This window comes from Triticum dicoccoides, chromosome 7B, assembly GCF_002162155.2.
Source record: "Triticum dicoccoides isolate Atlit2015 ecotype Zavitan chromosome 7B, WEW_v2.0, whole genome shotgun sequence".
Classification (NCBI taxonomy): domain Eukaryota; kingdom Viridiplantae; phylum Streptophyta; class Magnoliopsida; order Poales; family Poaceae; genus Triticum; species Triticum dicoccoides.
The window spans coordinates 777,699,202-777,718,070 of record NC_041393.1 but is presented as its reverse complement, the minus strand read 5'-3'; the positions used below and the strand labels follow the sequence as shown (position 1 = coordinate 777,718,070).

Genomic DNA, 18,869 nt, shown 5'->3' with positions numbered 1-18,869 from the left:
AACTCACTGCTCTTGGTTTTCTACGTGGGAGTTGGTCCGGATAACATATCTTAACGAGGGATATAAAAGGGCGAAGGTCAATGAAATGGGGTCCTTATAGGTATCTGCCCATGTTCAATCACTGAAGTAATGAATCTAAACAAGAAAACGAAGTAGAAGTGAAAAGCTTTTCGAATATATTTTTATATCTCTTTGCTCAGTTTTCCCCTTTAATGTCCCTCTCCATTATTATTCAGAGTAATGTGCTCCTCGCTGAGCTTTATGATTTCCATTGTCATTCTTCCCTCTCCTCTCTGATTGCTTTTCATCATCTCTTTGCGTTTACCCTATTTTTGTGACTCTCCTCTCTTTCTTCTCCCCGTACCATTATTTTGATCGTTTCTGAATCTTGAGATTGCTTCAATGCATGTGATCCCTCTCCTCAGCCTTCCCCTCCTAAATCTTAGAATCCTAATGCCGCAGGTGCTATGTCGGAAATCCATTTTTTTATCCCCAAGGAAAATCAAAGAAGAAGAAAGCCCTGGTATTCTCTACTTGAATTCAGGAAGATTCAGATACCGAAAGCAATAGGAATGGGAAAGCGGAGCGGGCAATAGGTTTATGACTGAGCACTAGAGCCTGGAATAGCAGGAATGAAGGTTGGGAAATATGCCATGCAGAATTCCAATAAGTTGGCACTGCTTTCCCTTTCCATATGAAAAATGGAGAGGAAAAGCATGGGTGGACCAAGCGTTTTAACCGGAATCTAGTGACGGAGAAAGAAGAAAGATTTTTAAGCGCTAGATAGGGTCACAATTCAATAAAGATACTTGGCTGGATGGCGAAGCTGTGTTTTCTCTCCCAAATCGAGATCAAAGTCTTGCTTGACAGCGTGAGGAACTTTGAATGCTCCGTACAAAGGGTCATAGGGAGCTTTTGGAGGTCAGGGAGAAGTGTGTGTGGCCACTGTGCGCAAGCATTCTGTACAGCGATCTTGCTGAGGAGGTCCCCGGTCCCACCTCCATAAAGAAGATCTGGTGACTGCCCATTGTCTTGTTTTGGCTTGGAAGTCTCCTCAAAATAAGGCAAGTGAGTCAACGATCTCTGTAAGAGGAATTGGAAGATGGGGGTTCCATGGCGCACTAAGATGAAAGGCTGTCTTGGACGTGCAGCCCCTTATCCCTATCCCTTTGTAGATGAATCCCATGCAACGCGCCCTTGCTTGGATGAAAAAATGTCATAAGGGGGACTCGTTTCACTTGATTCGTTCCGTCGCACCCGCACTATTCCTAAATTTCTTTTCTGTTTCTATTTTGAAAAAAAGGTTGAACTCATTTTGTATAGAAAGAAAGATGTGTCGGGTTTGGATCGAGTGACACAGGAGGTGCTTCTGCGTGGCACTCTTTTTAATGGGCTTTACCGTCTTTCTTTACCTTCAGAACACAAAGCTTTGCTTGGCGAAATAACTCCTGCCTATATTTGGCATCTCATCTACTTAATTTAATGACATTCCATATCTCAGGAAGGAAAAAAAGCGAATGGAATTTCAGTCAAGTCTTTTTTTCAGCTTTATCCTTCTCTCAATCAAAGAAAGGGAATGCAGATGTTCTGTCGCCCTCTCTTCGTATGCCACCAGCCTTCCTCTCAAAACCATACTGATCCGATCTTGCGCAGATAGGTAGGGACGATCCCTCCAGTAACCATGCCTAAAATCATAAGCCGACCATTACTTCTGTAGGTGCCTCAATTCTTCCCATTTTCCTACTTATATAACTCTTTGGGGTCCATACCGCACTTGGGGACGGGATATGATTGCTTTCTTAAACAAACCTTTTAGAGCGTTGTCATCTTACCAGCACAGGACTCAATAGTAAGGACTGTCACTACATTGATATCGCTCATGGATCGTGTTATACTTGGGAAGATCCGGCCCAAGGGGAAGTCTGTTATCCACAACCCAACCTTAGATGAGGGAGAAGTTCACGCTTGATCTTCGACCCAAGACAATGGAAGGGAGCTAAAGCCTTCTTCCTTTTTCAAATTCGTTTATATGGAGCAAAAAGAGGTCGTGTCATACCATTTATTCCGCCAAGAAGCATTCGTCTACGGCACTTAGAACGCCTCGACACATTTGTACTCACGCCTAGGACGGTCTTTCACACGGAAGTAAGATTAGAGAGTTTGATCATAGTTTGACCGTAGTAAAAAAGAAGTCCCTTTCTCATTTGCTTCCTGGTCATCTCTATAGAGATAGAAGAAAGAAGTCCCAAGCAAGGGTCATGCTATTTCTATTCTTTTCAGTATTGTTATTCCCTATTTCCTTAACTGATCTTGAGTTGTACTGAAACAACATAAATATGGTCTCTCATAAATTGATTTCTTTCATCACTGTTCTTAAATCAATCCGTGTCAGGTACAGAGCCAATCTTCACATCCCATAGGTAAAACAAGTCGCTTTATGGGCTCCTTGTGAAACTACAACCTTTCTGAAGCCCTAGTCAAAAAGTTGTGCGAAACCTCAATTGGTAAGAGGAGTAAACACCTATTCTTTGGCCATTCAAAACATCGAATTGGTTGGCTCGCTCAACCTCTCGAACCGGGACAAAACTTCCCAGCGTTGCATTCACCGCCTAGCCTCGTCCAACATGACTGTAAGGCACGTTTTGCATGCCTTTAAAGTGTACCCCCTCGGAGGTATCAAAAAGTGCGAGAAATCGCATTGATGACTAATAAAGTAGGGTTTTCACTCGTGTGGGTTCGCCCACCTTCCCTTCAGCAGCTCTCCCTGGACACCCTATACTAAACTGAGGAATTACTTAAGCTCCTGGCTTTTTTTCCGACAACTCAAAGCCGCTGCACCGATAGATAACATGCGGTGGATCTTATGTGGCGCTAAAACTTCATGATAGATCAAATCCTGATTACGACTGGAGAGGGACGTTGATGTTCCAAACATTGGGTTCAAGAGCTCGGTTTGATAGACATAAACCTCAGTGATCGGCTTTACACCAGGAAGGAGCAATGAGATAAACTCACCCCCCATGGCGAGACTAGACAGATTCATGGCCTCCTGCTTGAACATTGTCCCAAAAACAACGGTCACACCCTTGCCAAACACCTCCTTAGCTGACGATAATATATCAGACATTGGACTGCAGGGCCTTAGTTGGCCAAGTATGTTTTGTATATAAGGATCTATGGTCTTATCAAACTCCAATTACCAAATGGTACATACAGGAGTTGTTGCATAAAAGGAAGTACCATTGCCACCAGTGATCTTTAAAAGTGAGAAACTAAACTCATCACGTTAGGAGAATCCTCTAAACTTAATATAATAGGCTCACTTTATCACTAGAAACTTTTTAGTGATGACCAAATAACGAAAACACTTCGTTGAATGACGTGTTGTTAAAGAAAATAGCTGCGTCGCCCCCCTTCAAGACAGGAAACTATAGACAGGTACCTGAGGTGCCCTGCTGAGAGAAGAATTTGTCAACAATCAAGCACTTGAGCTTGCAAGAAAAAATATATGATGTCTATGCTATTATTGGGATAAAATGAATCAAAAAAGCAGCAGAATACGAGAAGGATTTCTTTTCTTAAAGGGTGTATACATTAGAGTGTACCTGCTTGGTAGGCATGAAATCACTGACAAAGAGTTGCCTAGCTCCGATGAGCTTGCAAGCAGAATTTGGAATTTCATAGAAGCGGGCATAGCTAGGGGTGAACCACGAGAAGTTAGAGCAATTAATGGGTAGGTATCGTAAACATCCTGAGTGTATCACGGCATTGAAGCAGAAGAAACAGAAATGTTTTCCTTTCTTTCGCATTTGATTTGCATGCCCCCTGTAGATTTGACCCGGAGCCAATGCCAGTCTTTTTTGCGATCAAATGCACTTGAGCTAGTCACTAAGTAAGGCGACAGCACCAAAAGATGTGCATGTGTCATTAGGCCATTGGATTACTCAACAAAAAGTGAAGTGCCAAACGATGAAGAAGAACACTTGAAACCAGGCACTGAACCCTAAATGCTTCGCCTGGCTAACCAGATAGATTACTTCTATCTGCTAGCTTGCCCTAAGAAAAACAACAGTTCCACAGATATCTCCAGTGCTTTTCTATTCGAAACACAAGGGCGCTAAGCAAAGAGAATTTCAATTAACGAACAGTAGGTGCTTTTTCTTCCTTGGCCCATCTCAGTGATATGTAGGCTCTCAGCCCTTACTTGAATCATCCGTCCTCCCTATAGAAAGAAAGCGATTTTACGCCCTCCCGAAGGAAAACGTTTGGGCCGGCTGGAGCTCGACACGGAGCAAAATGTAGATGATCTCCGCAAATGGGCGAGGTAGGAGGACATGGTTGGAAGTTTTTTGACACGAGGCCTTGCGCAAAAGACGAGTACTTCAGAGCCCACCAGGAAAAGGATATTGGTTCGCATCTCTATATTGATCCGCGGCGCTTCTATGAAGTTTTCCTTGCCTCCGATTTCAAAGCTGAATGGATGACTGAATCTGTCGAAGCATCATTCGATATTTGCAGATTGACGTAATGCTATGAGGAGTTAGAGTCTTCTGCGGGAAAGACATTTCTTGTAGAGTTTTTTAGATCTTTTTGCTCTACTTTTTCGAGTATTCCTTACATAAGATCTCGGAAGAGCCGATGTTTCCTTCCGTTCCCGGTAAATAGGAATTCTATATCCTCTAGCTCTTCGTGACCTGTTGTGTCTGCCCTCGACTTAGCCGTCATAGAATAGAAAGGTTTCTAACCGTTGAAAAGGATATTCTAAACGTTAAGGGGCGCTCAACCTTCCACTCAAATCCTTTTTACCAGAAGGGAGCTCGCCTGCCACGACATATAAGGGAAAAGGCAATGTGTGGAACTAGATCAAGTTTGATCTGCCACTTACACTGGAAGGGCAAGAACTAATGCTTATGCATATTCTTCCACGGCATATAGAAGGTTAACTACTCCAACTCGATGGCTGAGAGAAAAGTGAAATCCTAGCTTTCCCTAGAATCAGCTCTTTACTATCCTGCCCCAGGGGGTTTTTCGGAGACATTGAACCCTAGATTTAGAAGCTTTCCCAAACAAACCTTTTGACCAGGAAAAGGCATACCAAAGATTTTTGGAAAGACACATTGAAATGGAAGCTCTCGAACCTATTCCGAAGTAAGTTTAGGATGAGGTTTCCGATTCGGTTGGTGTTCCGACATCCCGAATCGAGGTGGCTCTAAACTCAGGTTTGCCTACCTCTCTAGTTATAGAGGGAGGAGAGGGGCTTCGTCTTTTTAGGTCTCTGAAAAGCCAGTTGACATGTGCGATCCAATCAAGGAGGCAGTACTTCTGCCTGAGTTCCTCTGGATCCTACTCGTCGGGATTACCGTGCTCCCGCAGGTTGTTCACCATGCGTTCCATAGCACTTTGACTTTATATCTTTTACCATCTTGGAATCATGTAGATGTAGATTGCTTTCATCGCAGGGTCATTCCTGAAGGTGGATTGTACCAGCTCTTCGTCATCATAAATAGCAAGCCACTCCTTGTTTATTACTCCGCTTTTTCACTCTCTCATTCTTAGTTAACCATTTCATTCTATTGAATCTTTGGTACTTTGAGTTTTGAACAATAGTTAGAATTTATTATTAAGCAATCCCCCGCTTTTTGACTTCTTTCTCTCTTTCCTTGGAAAGAACAGTTGTTTATTAAGGCCGCTTTTCTAGAATCTACTTTGAAAGTGGAAAATAGGTCTCTTCTTCAATGAAGGGAGAACTATTCACTAAGCCAACAGGTTAGCGAAGGAACTTTTGCCGGTCTTGCTGCTTTAAAGCGAACGAGCCTTCCTTATTCCTATGGTCATTAGAATAACCTATTCATCCTCTTGGCCACTCTGAACTCATAGGTAGCTGTGGTTCGGTTTACCTTCTATCGCTTTGCCTTGGGTTCGGTGGTAGTAATAGTCCTTCTTTAGCTCGCTCCTCCTTTCTTGGGTTCCCTAACTGTCTGCTATTGCTAAAGCTCAACCTATGCCTCCGGCAAAGGCAAGACGGAAAGCAAGCATTAAGTGAAGAAGCAAGTTCAATTACTCAAACGTTGGAACTTATTGTAAAACACATTCCGTCGCCCAAGTCAGATCATTGCCTACTGGCCACGAGGCTTATGAGGCCAGCGGAGGAGGTGGAGGGAAACGTATGAGATGAGGGATTTGGACTTGCTACACTTACCAGATGTGAGGTAGTGAAATGCTTTCCTTCCATAGCGAACTTTCCCATAGCCGTAGTTCCAGACTCTCCGAAGCCTATGACCAAGAGTAAGGGCACTCAGCAGGCTGCACCGATTAGAGAGAGTACGTCGTCTATTCATTCCACTCATTCCTTAACATCCAAAGCTAAGAATTCAAAAAGTTAATAGGTGGGTAGGTGTTCTTAGGTTCGTAACATGCCTTTCTCAGAAGCCTTGTTGAATTAATGGCAAGGGAGATATTAGCTTAATGGCTTGGCTATGCTTGAGTCAGCGGAAATCATTTATGACGAATAAAATCAATCAGAGGTAGTTACCTCTCCTGTAGCCGGGTATGAGAGGTCTAGTTCGGTGAGAATAGATAGGGATAGAAAGACCATCCTGGTGCACATGCTATGGGTCTTATTGTTTGTTGGGAAAGCAAGGAAGACTAGCTTTGGCGTGGGAAGCTTACCGATTTATGCGGTGGCTACTCGATCGAGAAGAAAGAGCAGTTGTTACCCGCCTCCACTATTAAGCAGCATGAGCCACTAGACTGACTCGATATCCGTGTGTGGATCCGCCCGAAGGCAGTCGATTGGAAAAGATGAAGACAAGGAAGAGCCATTCTTCATACATAGGAGTGAGTGATCAAAATGGAAAGCGGACAAACGGAATTCTGTACAACTATAGGGTTCGGTTCTTTCTTCTGTCCCAGGTCCTTTCTTCTCTTGCGGATCTTTCTTACTTTTATTCCTCAGCTCGCTTACAAAAACTACATATTTTTTTTAGATATGGACCCGGGGTTCTCGCTTCTGCGCAAGCTATTTCCGAACCTGCCTGCCTTCGGGGAGATGGGTTGGGTCATACGCGGGACCTACCCCGAGGAAGGAGGCTTGAGGCGCGCTAAATACAATTGTTTTATCAACACGGGGTGGAGAAGGCATTGCAATTTCCTGCTTTTATGATTGCTTCGATTCCTCTGATTCTTCTTCTGACAGGAATTACTGATCCTTTATTGGCTATGTCATCCTCTGTTTAGTAGATGTATGGTATGGTATGGTTACTAGGTAGTGTTGCTCGATACCCGAGCTTGCACCAGTATTAGCTGGCTATTCCACTATTGCCAAAAGAATTCTGGCTATTGGCTTTCCAGCTTTCACCTCTCTGCAGCTTCTGGAGCTGCTTAAGCGCTTAACTTCTACCAAAGTGTGGTATACATTGGATGGAATTAGAGTGGGCGTGGCTACCTACATCGGGCAAGAATAGGAGTCGTATTTCGTTTTGTACCACCGAATAAGATAGCGAGAAATCAGATCAAGAATGGAACCTGTGGACCCTCCGACAGTACGAGCCCTTGTTCGCTTGGTTGCTCAACCCCTATCTCCCAGGCTACGACCTATCGCATTGCCTTCGATGAGTCTATATCGGATGGGTGTTCAAGTCTTTTGAAAAACCAGCCCATTCTAGTCTATCTGTCCCACTCTAAAGAAGATAGTGAACCTGAGGTTGTGCTGTCTCCAATCCCACGAGTCCAATAGGAAGAGCTAGTCCTCTAAAGTAAAGTAGGCGAATTATGGCTAAATAAAAGAATTCTTACTTTCACGGCCATCAAACATTCCAAGACATCTCTTCAAGACTATCCGACTCAGCTCTGCGTAGGCAGAGCCAGGAACTAGATCCGTATCCCATGATCAGTAATCTTACAATTACACAACCACCAGATCCTTTAGGTTTGTTCGATCTATCGATAACTGATAGACAGACGCCTTTGACACTTCCTCCAGGTGGAGTTGATTAACACTCTCATGGTTGGTCGATGGAAATAGCAAGACGAGACAGACATGATAATCTGAGAAATATATGTGGTGATCCCTTAAGCAATATCTAAGAATTAAATGTGTCCAAGATTCAATTGATTGGTTGAAGCCAAGGTCTCGAGCTAGTCCATCTTCCTATATGATATTCTTAATAATGCGCAGCACCAAGCCTGAAATTGGGGAATGAATTGAATCGATTGCCTTCCTTTCCTGGACTGGACTGAAACTAATAGGCTGCTTCCTCGTCTGTACTTCAACTAGGAGGTTGTTGATATCACTCTAGATTCTCGAAAGGATATTGGATTGATTTCAAATCAAGGAAACTATTGAAATCGGGTAGCGAACCTATTGTTCCTTATTCTTTTGTCCTCCTCGGCTCTAGTTGAACAATGCACACACCCCGCTTTAGCTGCACATAATAAGGTGATCCGTGAGGCGGCTAGCTATTAGTTAGTGCGATGTGCAGTGAAGTGAGAGATCTCTCTACTCTAGTAGACCAGATGAAATAGCTGCAATGACTAATGTTTGATTGGGAAGACAGAATAAAATACTCAACTAAACATTGACGATTCTTTTCCAGAAATCTCAAGAGCCTTTTGTTTATTTCAAACGCTTGAGACTGAAGCCCATTCAAAATATCACACATCTGCTTGTATTTTTTTTTATGTAACTTTATATAGAAGTGGTTTAAGTCATGGGAAGTTAATAGCCGAAAGTGATTCTAGATATCCCCCGTGGGTTTGCATAAGTAACCTCGTATCAGATCCGATAATGTATCAGGATCAGACCCCCTCTCTGCTGGTTGCCAATCCAAGGGTTTGCAAAGCATCGAAAGATTGAGTTTGATAGGGAGCAGATTTATGTTCAAATTGGACATAACATAACAAGAATTCTCTATATACCCTTGACCTTTCTTAAGAACCAGCACTGGATCTTCTTTTGTTACTCCCCTATCTGTTGATATATGTAGAACATTTCTTTCAATCATGAATTGGAGCAAGTATTTCCCGATATCATAATGACACTGCATTTTTTTCTTTTTCTCTTTTTTGCTAGCACCTTTGGGCTGAACAACATCCTTAACTGATTCTACCTTACTAGTGAGTACTGCTTCCACCTTACCACTACTTGGTGCTTTGTATTGTAGAAACCTTGCTTGTTCTCGTACAGTTGAATTAAGTTGATCTATAAATCTAGCTGCCTTAACTGCGGATGATTCCTGAAGAGTGTTGAATACCAAGCCTAGTACATGAATCATGATAGCCTCAAGCGTATAGATACCAAACATCTTAAGCATAGGTAAGCTACTTGGTAGGCAACCCTTTAGATATTGCTTAGCGTTAGGCTGATCTTTATTAATCAAGAACTTTACTATGTTAGGAGTTACTTTAAATAGATTATCCTCATCGAACTTCATTGTGCAATTTGCAATTTGATTCTGTAAATCTATTAATTCAGTATCAGAAAACACACCACTTTGATTCTTATTTTCATTAATCAACAACTTTCTAACATCATCCTGATACATATCAACATTAGAAGTCTTTTTCGTTTTGTCAATATCCAACAGCTTAGCGTAGTAATCGTTCCAGAACTCCTTAATAATACGTGCATTTTGCAAAGATTTCTCATTCTCAATGCTATCATCATATGTCTCGGAACAATAAATTAGAACCTGCATACTTTTATTTGTTACCCTTAAAAAACCGCAGTAAGGATACGAATACGACTGAAATAAACTACTAGAATCTAAATATAAGGAAAGGATCAGAATAAGTACTAATGCTCTGTATAGTACTTTTCCCCGAGCGATGGTTTAGCGGATTCGGAATTGTAACCAAGCATCCTGGGTTCTATACCCGATTCAACACTAGAGCCTGCAGCCGATCCTGGATACATAACTCTAAAAAGTGTGTGTGCAGTTTTGGATCTTTATTGGTAGCCAGTCTTTCACTTCTGCCTCTCCACTCCCATGCCTTTCTTGGTCGGACCAACCCAACCGGCGATTTCCGACAAGTCTTTCTGATTAGAGCAAGAAGCGGAACCAAAATAAAGCTTTCTTTATTTTCATTTATGGATAACCAATCCATTTTCCAATATAGTTGGGAGATTTTACCCAAGAAATGGGTACATAAAATGAAAAGATCGAAACATGGGAATAGATCTTATACCAATACTGACTACCCATTTCCATTGTTGTGCTTTCTAAAATGGCATACCTTTACAAGGGTTCAAGTTTCGATCGATATTTGCGGAGTGGATCATCCCTCTCGAAAACGAAGATTTGAAGTTGTCCATAATTTACTGAGTACTCGGTATAACTCACGCATTCGTGCACAAACAAGTGCATACGAAGTAACACGAATATCTCCGGTAGTCAGTCTATTTCCATCAGCCGGCCGGTGGGAGCGAGAAGTATGGGATATGTCTGGTGTTTCTTCCATCAATCATCCGGATTTACGCCGTATATCAACAGATTATGGTTTCGAGGGTCATCCATTAGACTTTCCTCTGAGTGGATATGTGGAAGTACGCTATGATGATCCAGAGAAACGTGTGGTTTCTGAACCCATTGAGATGACCCAAGAATTTCGCTATTTCGATTTTGCTAGTCCTTGGGAACAGCGTAGCGACGGATAATTCCGAATCTACATAGGTCTAGTCCAGGGGACAAATCAATAGGAAATGCTATTTGCTTCTTAAGAAGAAGAACTTTTTTGAAATGAAAGAGTTTCCACGGGCATCGGATATCATTTCTTCAAATAAGGAAGAAGTGTTATCGAAGGATTTCCTTCCATTCTTCCTAGTATGGAAGAAGTAAAGAAAAAGTACTGCGTCTCGATCTATACGAAAGGGCACTGGTTTTTTCTTTCGGTTTCATTGATAGCAGAAGAGTACGCTAGCTAGCGGAGCCTGAAAACGCTTGCTTGCGCCCCACCCCTACGGAAACTATTGCCTATGCTTGCTGCTCACTCAGTGTCAGTAGAAGGGAAGAAAAGATGGTCACTCCTTTTAGGAACATGGCGAGCCTTACTTACGACTGTTGCACTTCACTCGCTGCTCGTTCATTCACTTGCTCATGAACTCGCTGCTTCGCCAGAAGCGACTAGTCGCCTCCTTTCCTCCGCCGAAAGATGCTTAGCCAGAAGCGACGAAGGAGGGGAGCTGGGGAAGGCCGACGATGGCAATGAGGGGGAAGCTGTTGTAGAAGCTTTGCCCCTTGCTTTACATAAATGGATTGTTATGAACTTACTAAATGACCTTATTTATTCTCCCGGAACGCTAGCAAATCTAATAGTTCCATCTGCTCTTCTTAACTTAAGAACGAAGGCCGCCATCCTTCTTATTCAGGAACCCTTTGTTTGAGGAGGGCGTATCCCCGGGAAGGGGAGAGTGGCCGAGCGGTCAAAAGTGACAGACTGTAAATCTGTTGAAGGTTTTCTACGTAGGTTCGAATCCTGCCTCTCCCACTTGTTGTAGACTTAAGAGAAGAGAAAGTAGGCGGAAGCCTAGGAGGGCCAACCGAGCGAAGCTCTTTTTTTTTGCCGTGCCGTGAAGTGCAATTTTCTCGTATGCGTTTTAGAGAGGTTGTCGAAAAAAGACGATCTATAGAGATTCCCCATCTATATCCATTCGAGAATAGAAGCGAGTCGCTTCCGGCGTCGGCTTGTAGTCTTTGCAGTCGGCACACGCACGCGCCCGCCATCATGCCTCCTTGGTTCGGGATGAAGCCAAGCGAGACATACGATAGACGAAGGAAGCGCCCACCCAGCAGGAGGGCTAAAACCTGTAGTTTTGAAGTTGCAAACTCCAGCTTCGAAGCTGGAGTGCTTTAGCCCTTTTTTAAGCAAGAATCACCGTCTTGAGCGCCTTGCGCGCTCAAGAACAAGCAAGGGATGAGCGCTTTGTTGCTAAAGCGGATACGTTTTCTTGCTGGGGAAGGCTAGTTTGATCGAGGATTGGAGAGGAGGGAGAGGTGGAATAAAAAGCTCGGGATGGATTTTGGAGTCTTTGTGCGAGCCGTATGCGGTGAGAGTCGCACGTACGGTAAGGAGGGGGGTTCGCGTCTATACGTGTAGTGTGGTGGTTGGGCCTACCCACCCTATTTGTTCCATGATCTATGGGTCTACTGGAGCTACCCACTTCGATCAATTAGCCAAGATTTTGACCGGATACGAAATCACTGGTGCTCGATCTAGTGGTATTTTTATGGGGATTCTTTTTATCGCTGTAAGATTCCTATTCAAGATTACTGCAGTTCCTTTTCGGGCGGCTGTAGGACGGACGGCCCCCTATAGGTAGTAGGGTAGGGTGGGTGGTACCGCTCAGATAGCGGCCAATCCTCCTAACTGCGCGCGGGCCGGGCTTAGAGCGCGTGAAACTCATCACTACCTCGTAAGGGCGTTGAGACCATAGCATGTTACACAAAAGCGCCGCTTTCTCAGGAGTGTTGTCACACAGCTGCCCGACTAGAAGAGCTACTCGCTCTGTAGTGTTGTCACACAAGATAAGCACGCCGCCCGCCTGCTGGCCGGGCGAATCGAAGTTATCTTCCGGTCAACTGTCCACCCAGTCAAGTGCAAAAAACACAGTGGAATCACGCAACGCACGCTACTGGTGTGCTTCCTGCCCACGAGGAAAGAAGAGCGACAAGGTTCAGATTTGACTGTTTGCAGCATGGGAGCTGATTACCCAAAAAATCCCTGGGAAAAAAGAAAAGATATCTCGGTAACGAAAACCATAGGAGGCTGTATTGGCGAGATCCAAGGGTTCACAGCAGCCCAAAAGAAAAACCGCCTGGAAGTCCGAGGACCTTTAGTACTGTAACGAACCAGCAGCCTTCGCGCCAAGCGACGACCGCCCTTGTCCCTTTCCTTTTTCCATTCAGCCTACTTCTTAGCTTTGTTCCGTCAGTCTAAGGCAAAACTTAAGTGGTTTGCCTACCTTACCCACTTGATGAAAGGGAACGAACTTCGTTTCCTTGGCGGCTTTATGGATGGATTCAGTCAGAAAAAACTCCTTCCTTTTGAAAAAACTGACGCTTTGCGTCTTCGCTTCCGAGGGTTAGGGTATAGGCCGTTTCGAGCAAGCTTTCGCTTTTTCTCCCGGCTTTCTACAACTTTATCTTTAGCTTCCAAAGGCGACCCAATGACCTTTCCGGAATTGGAAGTATTCGTCGCCCTACCCTAAGAAAGAAGTCACTATAAAATAGCTTGCCCTCCAGAAGTACCAAAGGTGCGCGGAGCCCGGTGAAAATGAATATGTTTGCTACTGAAAGAAGCCTGCCTATTGACTAATATTCGTCTTTAGAATGAAAGTAGCTATGAAGCCCAATCTATACTGTCGATTCAAAAGGGGGCATAGTCATATGGGTGGGGTGTTTGTGGGGAGCTACCTTGGATATGAGGAATTCCTCCAATCTAAAAAAAATGAACAAAGAAAAAGTCCGTGACGAAGATCTTTCTTTTCTATCAATAGATAGGAATGAGTGTTCGTTATAGGGGATAGGATCCATCTGCTCTCTCTCTCTCTCTCTATTTTCTTTGATGCAATTTAGAGAGAAAGAGCAGTGCGAATTAGAAAAAAAAGAGAATCGGGAGATGATTCCAAAATAGATACATAGACATCTCAAGTAAAGGGATGTATATATTATTCCTATATATATCATCTATCTATGAAAAAAGTAAACAGAGTTCGTTTTTGGGTTCCCCGAAGCCCCGAATGGATTGGATCGTTTCTGCTTCTGCGAACGAAATGAAGGCCTCGCCCCTTCCGAATGCTTCTCCGATCCTGAAGTTCTCGCGAAGAGAATAAGATGCAGCTCCCCCTCCCTCTGTCTTTTTCCGCTTTGCTAATCTTCCCCTCTAACGCGGGCCGGGCTTAGGCGGGCGCGGGAGGAAGAAAGAAAGTCGAACAGCGTCTTCTCCTTTGTCCTTTTTTCAGTGCAACACGGGAAAGCACCCTCTTTTTGTAATCCCTGCAGCTTCCCAGAGGCTTGCTTTTTTTTATTGAACGCATGGCGTAGCTAGGACCCCTCCAATCATGTTTGAGCCTATGTTCACCCGGGGCCAAAAAAGGAGAATTCCGGAATGCCTGCCGACGTTCAGATAAGGTGCATATCCCTTACCACTAAAGGAAAGGCTCGACGAAGGGGGGATATTAGCTGGGTAAGGAAAACGCTTTCGGAGATTGAGATGTCGATTTGTTTTTCATCGAAAAGGAAGAAGGCCGAGGGGATAGCAGCCTTCCTTCGGGCTTTGCCTGCCGACGTTCTAATAAAGAATTCCGGCTCGGCCCGGGAAAGCACTGGCAACAACATAAAGAAAGGGGTCCATGTAGCTGCTGCGCCCGCCCACTGAGCAGCAGGTTCGGCATCTACTACAAAAGAGAGAATCCACTTCAGATAACCACGTCTCTGCTAGGCAGCGTGTGGAATGGCCGAGAGCGGACCAAATGGATATATAATCCAAGCCGAGAGTGGAGTTACGTGAACAGCCGTCTGATGGAAAAGAACTTTCACGTTCGGTTCAGAGAGCACTTTTTTCGTTGAGAATAAGTCCTTCCCTTTTGTGTGAATTCCCCAGCGGCGAATTAACAACTTGTGGGGCCCTATCTATTCAATCTCTCGAGCCCCAAGAAAACCCCCCTCTCCCTCGGACTCAATCTCTCTTTTGACTCTATATATGTGGGCACCTGATATCTATGAGGGTTCACCCACCCCGGTGACAGCATTCCTTTCTATTGCGCCTAAAATCTCTATTTCTGCAAATATGTCACGTGTTTCTATTGTTGCTTCCTATGGGGGTACATTACAACAAATCTTCTTTTTCTGCAGCATTGCTTCTATGATCTTAGGAGCACTGGCCGCCATGGCCCAAACGAAAGTCAAAAGACCTCTAGCTCATAGTTCGATTGGACATGTAGGTTATATTCGTACTGGTTTCTCATGTGGAACCATAGAAGGAATCCAATCACTACTAATTGGTATATTTATTTATGCATCAATGACGATAGATGCATTCGCCATAGTTCCAGCATTACGGCAAACCCGTGTCAAATATATAGCGGATTTGGGCGCTCTAGCCAAAACGAATCCTATTTCGGCTATGACCTTCTCCATTACAATGTTCTCATACGCAGGAATACCCCCATTAGCCGGCTTTTGTAGCAAATTCTATTTGTTCTTCGCCGCTTTGGGTTGTGGGGCTTACTTCCTAGCCCCAGTGGGAGTAGTGACTAGCGTTATAGGTCGTTGGGCGGCCGGAAGGTTTCCATGAGTAAGGTTGGGAGACCGAAGGCAGTTTTCTGTGCACCGGACACGTAGCTTACCGAATCAGCTGCAACACAGATGGGAATGCATGCTACGAAAGACAGGGTCGAGTCTGATACATCAACCGTCGACTCCATATCCTTGTACGAGTCCACAATCACTACACGAGATGAACCTGGTTTTGGTGAATGGAAGTTGGCCTTAGGTGTAATAGGACTCCCAGTTACTGCGCGCGATCGTATACTGAGGTGCTCCCCGTCGGTTGTTGGAACGACGCGAGCCGGGCCGGGCCTCGATTCCTTTCAAAAAGATGAAGGGACAGAGGTGACTAATTCCCCATCTCATTTGGGGCGGAAAACGAATCGACATCTCGATGTGATACAGCCCTTTCCATTTTCGTTGGGAAAGAACGGCGAAGTCCATCCGAACCCTCCAATGAAGAAATAAGAGGAGAGCAAAGCGCCAATGGCGCGCGAAGCGCATGCGGAAGGGGCACGGAGAAATAAAGAAGTGTGGGGGAGAAGCAGCCGAGCTCATTCCCTTCGCTTCCTGGGCCCAAAGCAGTGCTTTGTTTCCTGGACAAATCAAGGATTTGGGGCTGATTGCAAAAGATATCTGAATAGAAAGATAGATCCATCCATCTATCCAGATATCTAAAAAAGAATCGATTTCGATTTCATGAAACCTTTGATTCAAAGAACTGCGCTTAGCCCCCCCGCTCATGAAACGGCTCTGCTGCAATGGATGGCAGAGGGTCCGTAGTACCCGAAGCACTGGAGTGATCCAGTAGCTGGGAAGGGGCCTAGAAGTGCCTACTACTACACCACACTTGGCTCTACACATTTACAGAGCTTACCCCTGTCCAGTGTCTGGCAGAACGTTGGGGGCTTCAATCGTCGACTCGTTATCCCCATCTCAGCCCAGGCTAACGGAGCCTGACTTATTCAGGGGAGAGAGTGGAGCCTATCGAAGCACTCTTGAGAGTAAGATCCTTGGCTCCTCTTCATTCTCTGCAGGGGTCTCTGCCCACATGGAAGCGGGGCAGAGATGGATAAGATCAAACACGGGAATAAGAAGCATTTGAAATGCCTTTTTGATCATTTTGATAGAGGGGGATGGATAAAGTGGGCAAAACAGACTCACATTTTTCAATCGAAAAGATGGGTTCCTTTTTCGTCTCGACAAAGAAAGAATCATCTTGAAAACGCTCCTAACCCCTTCGTAGGGCCGTGTATAGTAAGTGATCCGAACCTGCCCGGAGCGAGCCCCCCTTAGAGGCAAGTGAAGTTGGTGAGCTGTATGATGGGCAACTATCTCCTGCGGTTCGGAGAGGACTCAGCTGTTAGTTAGTACCCCCTTGGTTTCGGGGTGGACCCTTTCACTCTATTTTATTATATACGCTTAGCGAAAAGAATGTTTTTTGATAGACCTAGGACATGGATTCTATATGAACCAATGGATCGTGACAAGTCGTTACTACTAGCAATGACTTCCTCTTTCATTACTTCATCCTTTCCATATCCCTCTCCCTTGTTCGATCTTACTCATCAAATGGCACTCAGTTCATATCTGTAAGTTCGTTCGATCATTGACAAGGTTCAAAGAAAGGGTGGGCCATTCACCATGAAGGCTAAAAGCGAGATAGGCTTTACTGGACATTTTTGCTTACAAAGGCGAAGACAATTCCGCGTTTTTTCAGCCGATTCTCCGAAATTTAAGACAATTATCCTCACTCAAACTTCAAAAAGTCCTTTTTTTTATGTAAATTCTGTCTGTCTCCTTTGTCCTTCCTAACGCTAGTCTAGTCTCCGATTAAAGGATTGATACGGGCGTGCTTCCTTGCAGAGGGTTGTTTTAGACACCTACCCACCAGAAACTTCGCTTTGCCACCCAGGTATAACCAAAGCCTTCCACAAAGGAATATTTACTACTGGGTCCATCACGTGTCCAGATACCGGTGCATCCCTTGCCGTTTCCCCATCGGCTGAAGTTGGATCAAAGTCCCCGGACGCGAATGCTCATTATAGAAAGAACTAGGCCTACTTAGGTAAACAGGCACCCCATCACCACCGTAGTAGTTGAAATCTCTAACTTAGGTGCGTTTGCCCATTACTTCTACCCATCTACGCGATTCTGAGATCCAGCCATTGGAACTGAGAGATCCCCGCTATTTGACCTACTCAAGTAGGCTTTCTATTGAATATCCACCCGTGGTAATTGCTTGACTGGTAGAAGCACCAAGCTTTGGTACTATAGTCGTACTCGAGACCCTATTGAGCTGCTTAGTCTTCTCCTTTCTTTGGCTGGTGAAGGGACGGTGGACTTGTTGTTTCATTGCTCTCGCGCTCTGATCTTGATATTGATTGCCAACTCGGATAGAGGAAGTAAGCTGTTCTGTTTGGGCCATCGTTCTCTGTTCTATAGGATTTGACACTTTTTCTGATCTCCCTCTGCCTGTTTTTGAGCTCAATAAAAGAGAAAGTTTCATGCCAGTATGGGCGAAAACCATCAATTTTCACATTCCCCTAATAAATGGGTGTTTTTGAGGTCCTTTTTCCGATCAGTTTCATGCCAGTATGGGGTCGAAGTATACAAAAATCACATTCTCCCCGTAGAACTCTGTTTTTAGAGCTCTCCTTTTTTGGAAACTTTCATTGCGCATAGTACGAAAACCAACAGAAATCCCACTGGCAAAGGTGTTGTGCCGGTTGCCGACCAGGCGATCGACCAGCTTCCGACCAGAAGCGTTGGTCCAGTGAGGTGAGCCACGACCAGAACAGAGCTGTTACAAAGGAAGCCCACTCCCTTATGTTCTGATGGGAAATAGGACTAGGATCTGTAATAGTTGTATCTGCTTTCCTTTGGTTTGCATGGGCACGTGATACATTCCTAGCATGACGTTGGAACAAGCAAGGACCCAGCGTGATCCAGAGGGCAAGCCCATCCCGGGTAACTTTGTATCCTAACCCAAGCCGGAAGTTTGTCGAACTTGTAGTCTAGGACATTGGTAGGGATCCGCATGGGCACGCTGAACAATCCGATGGCCACCCACAACACGAAACATCGGCCCCGCTCGTAGCGCTTGCCGATCATCCCTATCTCTACCGGGCAGGTATTCCCCACCTCACTGATACTTATTCATTTCTTTGAATCGATAAAGATGGGTATCCATGCCTCTTAGTTCCGGGGAGATACTGGTTATGCCAGTGTGGACAAGTTCAAATGGAGCAAACCCGCAAGAGCATGGAGCATAGGATTTGAATTAGCCCAATGCGGATGGCAGCGATCGAGCAACTAAACGAGCGAACTCCAAATAGAAATCTTTTCCGCTTTCCTAATGTGTTCTAACAGGTGTTACAAGCTTCGATAATCTAGCGTGAACTAACCCGAACTATGGTTTCGCTTCCCTAAACTATGTGGTATAATCACTTTAAGTGAAGCATGTCCCGATGATTCCCCAGATAGGAGAAGGCCAGCTGGGTCATTTGTTTGTATAATTATGAGTCAATTCACTCCTGCGGTTTTTGCCCGAGTCAAAAGACAAGCAAGTCCTTTGAGTACACAGCGAACGAAGTGCCAGAATGT

At 44.6% G+C, this 18,869-nt stretch overlaps 2 protein-coding genes and 1 non-coding gene across 4 annotated transcripts; all 3 read left to right on the top strand.

Moving 5' to 3' along the window:
• The first annotated feature begins 9,796 nt into the window (after positions 1 to 9,796).
• Positions 9,797 to 10,708, top strand: LOC119341442 (NADH dehydrogenase [ubiquinone] iron-sulfur protein 3-like). The gene has a single exon (XM_037613314.1). It carries the CDS (start codon positions 9,797 to 9,799, stop codon positions 10,652 to 10,654), a length of 858 nt encoding a protein of 285 aa, XP_037469211.1. The 3' UTR covers positions 10,655 to 10,708.
• A 693-nt stretch (positions 10,709 to 11,401) lies between these two features.
• Positions 11,402 to 11,484, top strand: TRNAY-GUA. Its single transcript has one exon. It is a non-coding gene; the product is annotated as a tRNA-Tyr (tRNA).
• A 2,842-nt stretch (positions 11,485 to 14,326) lies between these two features.
• Positions 14,327 to 16,928, top strand: LOC119340175 (NADH-ubiquinone oxidoreductase chain 2-like). Of its 2 annotated transcripts, XM_037612076.1 has the most exons (2): positions 14,327 to 15,267; positions 16,671 to 16,928. In XM_037612076.1, exons 1-2 carry the CDS (start codon positions 14,698 to 14,700, stop codon positions 16,857 to 16,859), a joined length of 759 nt encoding a protein of 252 aa, XP_037467973.1. In that variant the 5' UTR covers positions 14,327 to 14,697; the 3' UTR covers positions 16,860 to 16,928. The 2 variants fall into 2 exon arrangements, with proteins under 2 accessions (XP_037467973.1, XP_037467974.1); XM_037612077.1 differs by lacking the exon at positions 16,671 to 16,928 and having other exon boundaries at positions 14,327 to 15,291.
• Positions 16,929 to 18,869: the final 1,941 nt, after the last annotated feature.

What these genes read in the sequence shown, in the direction of transcription:
- LOC119341442 (XM_037613314.1), top strand. Translation starts at nt 9,797, where the DNA reads ATGCTCTGTATAGTACTTTTCCCCGAGCGATGGTTTAGCGGATTCGGA.
- LOC119340175 (XM_037612076.1), top strand. Translation starts at nt 14,698, where the DNA reads ATGTGGGCACCTGATATCTATGAGGGTTCACCCACCCCGGTGACAGCA. An exon ending in TGACTAGCGTTATAGGTCGT is followed by an intron (nt 15,268 to 16,670) that starts TGGGCGGCCGGA and finishes CCTTTCACTCTA; the next exon opens with TTTTATTATATACGCTTAGC.